We start from the raw sequence: 6,456 nt of genomic DNA, 5'->3' as shown, positions 1-6,456 counted from the left end.
TGCAATACAGGTGAACTGGGGAGAGTAGTTCATACTATGTGGGTGAGTAGTATCCTGAAAGATGGATAAGATTGTCAGTAAAAGGACTTGTGACTTTTGTGCAGAGGGCTTAAAAATACCCATACTGCATCTCAGGTATGCAAAATACTTGCAGCATAAACTATCCTATAACTGATCTTACTATGTTCATCTTCTGGGGAGGTCACTTAAACTTGATGTTCAGAAGGGCATTACTACTGGGGAGCCATTGCCTCTGAATATTTCCCTTTCCCACTGACACGCGAGTCTCCCACTCTCATCAGAGAAGGGGGAACAAGCAAAGACACTCGGCTTGGAGGTGTACCTCTTTTCTGCCGCCTCACTATCCAAATGCCCTCCCTGTCACTCTGGAATCATGGTTCTCAGTCCACCACCGTTAATTTTATCATAATCTTAAGGAGGAAAGGGGGATACAGGGTCTACTTCCCCTGAGCAAATCCCCCAGGGGTGGCCAGTGAGTTCTGACCAACCACCCAGGAACCTTTTGTCTGACTTGCCCAGGGGGCTTTAATTACTGGGCCTGCCACAGGTAGGATGTGTTTTGGGTGATACCCATGTTCTTGATGCTTGCTTCAGAGTATGTGTGCTTTAAAAAATATCAATGAATTAGTATTCCTTGTCAAAAAGCACCTGGCTAATTTTCTGAATCAATAGTTTTTGGTCAGTAATGTTTGGTTTTACAAAACAATGAACTCATTTGGATGCTGCGTTAGTTCCAGGCAGAGAATGAAACTTTGACTTCTGTTCCTTTATGGATTTTTTTTTCTGATAGAAACCAATGGCAAAAAAAGAGAAAGTTTAAGTACAAAATTTATATATATATATATTTTTAATTTTTATTTAACTCTTGTTCAAGTACAGTTTTCTTTCTTGTATTCCCAGGCCTGCCCCCCCGCCCCAAGTAAGTACAAAATTTATTGCAGAAAGATATTAAGACAACTTTCTTATGTAAACCAAAATTAACATTTGTTTCACACGCCTCCCAGTAGTTGGAAAAACCATCTGTAACAAATGCAAACTCTGGATGAAAGGCCGGGGCCGAAGCTGCTCAGGCCATCAAGGCGCTCAGCTCGGACCCCGGGGAAGTTTCCAGACGGCCTTCTCAGTGGAGGGACAGAAAGAAATTAAAGAGGGATAACAAGCTGCATGGCTAATAGACGATCTCCACCCTGTCGGACAACCTTGAGTGACCTGTGTGCCCACTTACATCCCTGATGTCAAGGACTTAAATCACAGATGCCCAAGTTCATGCTTCTGTAACTGTAAAGGGGCCAGGATTTCCTTTTATGCGGCTTTCTGTGCATTCATCAGGGCCCGCTTCATCTGTGCACTCAGCTCTAGGGAGAAGAGAAGGCCTTGGGGCCCCATCCCATCTCAGTAACCCTCTTCATCCTTCCCATCACGGCCCAAAGCCCCTTCTGTGTGTTGGTGCCCAGTCACCAACAGTTGCCTGTGACCAATAGGAGCCATCTTTCATCATCAGTTGAACATCAGAGGAAAGGAAACTATACCCAGAGGTGAGGGCCAAGCTCCAGGGCAGAAAACCTGGAGGCCTTATCTACATTTTAAAAAAGAATCTAGCAGACCAACCCTGAAGCAACCTCTGTTGCCTTTAACTCTTGCAGCAGCCCTGGGGCTCCATCCTGTTGGGGCCCATTTTCTGGAGGGGGAGGAAGGCCGAGCTGCTCCCTGTGAGGAGGGAAGTAAGAGGGTTAACCCAGCACAAAAGTTGGAAGTGAATACATCCCCCCATGCCCCTCTACGGACCTTCCTCCATCCTCCCGAAAACAACGGCATGTTATTGGGAAAGTCTTAACTTGTCAAAGCTTCAATGTATGAATCTGTAGAATGGGAACAACCATTGCACCCACCTCTGAAGGTTATAATGAGGGCTAAATAAAAAGCACAGGGTTCATAGTATGGAGGCTGCCGTATAAAAAGCATTCCACAATGGTTAGTATTAACCCCAGCATAAATTCTTCACTCAATAGAGGAGGAAACTGAGGCCCAGAAAGATGAAGTCTCTTGTCCCAGCTCTAAAGCATCAGGCTGTGTCTCTTGCCACCACCCTGCCATCCAACTTGTCCTCTTGGAATAAAACATTAAATATAATAAAGCTGACAACATTTCTTAAAGAGTCATGATTTCCTCGGGGAGCTCTCGTGCAGAGTTTTTGACCTGGCTTTTCCTCCCACAGTTCCTTGCCTGCTTTTATTTTCAGCAGCTGTATCCCCTGAGGGTGTGTCATGCGTAGTGGAGACCTTCCCCTTGCCTCAGCACTCCTGACTTTGCCTCTCGGTGTCCTGCGCCGATGTTGCTGCCGCTGCCCTGTCCACCACGGAGTCGTCATAGGATGGGGGTGCCTCATGATGAGCATCATTTTCATCCACAAAGTCAAGGTCCCTCTCTGTGTACAGAGGTGGAGGAACATCCAAGGCCTCCTGCTCTGCAGCATAGGTTTGCTTTTCAACATCAAGACCTTCTTCATAAGCAGGAGGGTAAAAATCTGGCCTGGGGGAGAAAATGCTGCAAACACATGTGTTATTTAAGTGGTTCATGCCAAAGAGGCATATGTCTGCCTCTCTCAAATCACACTGCACAAAGTTAAACTGTTAAACATTGATTTTGGAACAGATGTATTTCTTCTCTGGCATCACTAGTTTTAAAAAAAGTGCCACTCTTCCAGGAGAGCCCTGTTTATCAGTCATAAAATGTGGGTCTCTATAGTCACTTTTCCCAGGGGGTTATTCCAAACTATCCCCTCTCTTACTCATTGGAACCAGGAACCTTCAGTGTGAGATCCTCAGCAGAGGTAGGGGACACGCGGGCCTTGACTGTGGCATTCCCTACCCAGTTATTTAGTCCATTCACACCCTTGTCCCCAGTCACACACATCATCTTCTACTCAGCCACGATCACTGTCTCAGGTCCTCCAGCCAACAAAATAATGAATGAAAACCAGCTCTGTGCAGTTCTCTGAACTACAGCAGATGCTGCTCTCTTTCCCATCACTTTCTCAAGTCTTGACAGCTAGTAAAAAAAAAAATCTACAATAACCCATACTCATTTCCCGAGCTGTTTCAACCGAGAGCTTGATGTAGATTGCAGCTGCAGCCTTTACCATGCCAACAGGCCGATGGCTGACAGAGCCCTTCATGCCAGAGCTGACGCACGCTTCGGTACGCTTGCCTGGTGTGGCTAATCGCTAAATCCTTCCGGCTTCTCTGTTATGACTAGGAATGGGGGTGGCGTGGAGGTGAGGAAGTGAGAGGGTGAACTTGGTTGAGTTGTGTATTTATAGAGTGAATTCTTCCAGTGCCCACAGGGAGTGTTTGTGGTATGTAACCACAACAGAACGGGTGCTGCGATTTGTGCCACAGCTCCCTTCCAAATGTGACCAGGACCAAAGCCAAAACGCTGAAGCTGCTGTCTACTGTACAGCCCCAATCTCAGCCTTCACTCAGAATAGCTCTGGCTGTGTCACGGGGCACAGGTGTGAAGACACTGATGACAGAAAGGTGAGCTGTCCCCTAGAGTAACGTGAGAGGCTCCAGGATGACTGCCGCCTGCCTTGCAACACCTCTCACAACACCTCTCACATTGCCACTCACAACACCTCTCACACCACCTCGCACAACACTTCTCACAACACCTCTCACACCACCTCTCACATCACCTCTCACACCACCTCTCACACCACTTCTCACAATACCTCTCACAACACCTCTCACAACACCTCTCACATCGCCTCTCACATTGCCTCTCACAACACCTCTCACACCACCTCTCACAACACCCCCCACCTCCCCGCAAAGCAGTTCTCGTGCCCAGTGCCCACTGCTCTGCATTCTATCCTTGCAGACCCATTTGCTTTATACCTCAACTTGGGAACCCATTTGGAATGCAAATGCTTCTGAGATATACAACTTCAGACTGACATGGGAGCCATTTTGAATGGGCCAGACTCTCTCAGATGCAGCAGGAAGAGACAATGAAAGGGGGCATCACGATGTCCACGATTTACTTTAAAGCGTGTCTGCACAGTGTGATGCTTTGTGTTATGTGTGTGTTAGCAACTTTAAGCCGCACCCAAAAGGTAATCAATCAGTTACACTTCTCAGGAATTCACACTCTGGGGGCAACCATCTAACATTTATACAAAATAAAATCAGCACTCTGAAAAATCTTCTATAATCACTTCAGTTATCTTAATTTTTACCAAATGCAGAGACCTTGCTAATAAGTATAATAAACATTGGAAATGACTTGGGGTTATTATAATTCACATAATTAATTAGCATAATAATGTCAAAAATCAAGTCATGGGTAAAACTACAAAATTCATGGAGTAGCTAAAATATTTTGGATAAAGAAGTTAAAAAATCTGTGGAGTCTTGCAGCCTGTACCTTAAGGATGATACGTGATGTTTTATCCCTAAGTGGTCCTGTTTCAACCAAGAACGAGGAGGCTTTTGGTTGTCTGATACTAACAGTAAGGTTAACTGATATTTTTTAATGTGGTAAAGTACACATAACATGAGATTTACCACACTGGCCAATTGTGCAGTTCAGCAACGCTGAGTACACTCACACTGTTGTGTGGCCATCATGGCTGTTCTCCTCCTAACCTGAGCCCCTGTGCCCATACGCAGCTGCGCCCCCTCCCCCGGCTCCTTGCCCCTGGTAACCAGTGTGCTACTTTCTTTCTGTGAATTTGACTACTCTACATACATCATATAAGTTGAATCATACACTCTTTTGTCTTTTTGTGTCTGGTTTATTTCATGTAGCATAATGTCTTCAAGGCTCATCATGTTGTAGCGTAAGTCAGAATGTCTTTACTTCTTAATGCCGAAACATATTCCATTGTATGTGTGTGTAGTGTATTGTGTGTGTCCCTTTGGACTAATGGTCATTTCCACTTTTTGGTATTGTGGAGAATGCTGCCATGACCATTGGTGTACAAACCTCTCTTCAAGTCTGTGCTTTCAATTCTTTTGTCTAATACCCAGAAGCAGAATTGCTAAATCAAATAGTGATTATGTGTTTAATATATTGAGGAACCCCCATGTCATTTTCCATAGTGGCTGCTTCCACTTAGTGCATCCCTACCAGCAATGCACCAAGTTTCCACCTTCTCCACATCCTTGCAAATACTTGTTTTCTGTTTGTTTGTTTGTTTGTTTTAAATAACTGCCATCCTAGTGGGTACAATGTGGCAACATCAACTGAATCTCACCTCTGGATTATTGCTTTGCCTCAAATGAATCTTTCATGTGCAATATGATCAAGATACCTAAAAGGATACCTAAAAGCTGGGACTTCACTGAGCTCATACAGAGGTTGCAGGGCTGATTTGGTGCCTGCCTGCTCCTTTGTTGTGGGGCAGAATTTGGTTCGGAACTTGCTTTTCTTGTAACCTTATAGCTGGCCTACGAGGAATAACTAACCACCAGCAGCCTCTAAGGAGAGCTCCCACGATACAACAAAACAACCTCAGAGCTGGGCCTCTTACCTTGGCTCAGGTGGGTTTTCAGTGTCTGTGTGTGTTGGCAGGTGAGGGACTGGGGGGCGGGGCAGGGGGCCTCTGAGATAAATTCCCTTTACTTCATGGTCTTCCCCAGAGGCATCACCATGGCTCCTAATCACTAGCCCCAGAGTAACTGTCAGAGGGTAAAGCTTTGGTTGTAGACATACAGCCCCGTGGGACAGATACGTTGCTCCACAGTGGGGTTAGAAGTCACTCAGCTTTGCCAGAACTCAGCCCCACGTCAGCCCTCATCGGTCATCTGGCTTCTAGGCACGTACCTGTCCACTGTGGCCAGGCCCTCGGGCCCATGAGCAAGGTGTTGTCTGAGCATGTGGCTGAACATCCCTTTGTTTCCACTCGCCTGGCGGTAGGTGCTCCAGAAAATTCCACCCAGAAGGATCACAAACCCCAGAGGCAGAAGCAAAGAGGCCAGGATCAGTTTCCCCTGACAGCTGATGCTGGAGCCCGAGGACATGAAGAAGGCCCCCAGGCAGACCATCAGGAAGCCTGTCAGGAGGGCAAAGGCGTAGAGAACTGCGCTGGCTCTGTTCCGCATCCCTGCACGTTTGGACCCCAGCCACTCCCTGACCCGGCCACTCCCAGGCTTCCCTTCCTCAGAGAGAATGCTCTTATTAGCCAGCTCGTAGCTTTATACACTTTGGGACCAACTGGCCTTTGGACAATTAAATGAAGCAGGCACTTAGAAGCTATTCATTAACTATGGAGAATAACTATAATGTTGTTGGAGGATTAACCTGAATACACAGCACTGGGTACTATAGAAAGGAGTGACTCCTCGTAGTTGTCTCGCTCTTCTGAGTTGGATGGACCCTCAGCTGACCCGGTTATTTGAGGGGTGGTCTCCCATCCTTTGAGCTAAAGGGCCC

General features: G+C 46.5%; 1 protein-coding gene across 1 annotated transcript; it reads right to left on the bottom strand.

Annotated features, from left to right (window-relative positions):
* Positions 1–954: 954 nt before the first annotated feature.
* Positions 955–6,176, bottom strand: TMEM252 (transmembrane protein 252). Its single transcript, XM_037061708.1, has 2 exons — positions 5,848–6,176; positions 955–2,550 (listed from the first exon to the last, which is right to left on the bottom strand). Exons 1-2 carry the CDS (start codon positions 6,123–6,125, stop codon positions 2,313–2,315), a joined length of 516 nt encoding a protein of 171 aa, XP_036917603.1. The 5' UTR covers positions 6,126–6,176; the 3' UTR covers positions 955–2,312.
* Positions 6,177–6,456: the final 280 nt, after the last annotated feature.

The sequence above is a fragment of the Sturnira hondurensis genome, unplaced genomic scaffold (genome assembly GCF_014824575.4).
Source record: "Sturnira hondurensis isolate 20B ecotype Veracruz unplaced genomic scaffold, ASM1482457v3 Scaffold0013515, whole genome shotgun sequence".
NCBI classification, from domain to species: domain Eukaryota; kingdom Metazoa; phylum Chordata; class Mammalia; order Chiroptera; family Phyllostomidae; genus Sturnira; species Sturnira hondurensis.
Note: the sequence above shows the minus strand (reverse complement) of the source record. Positions and strands in the feature narration are given on the sequence as shown.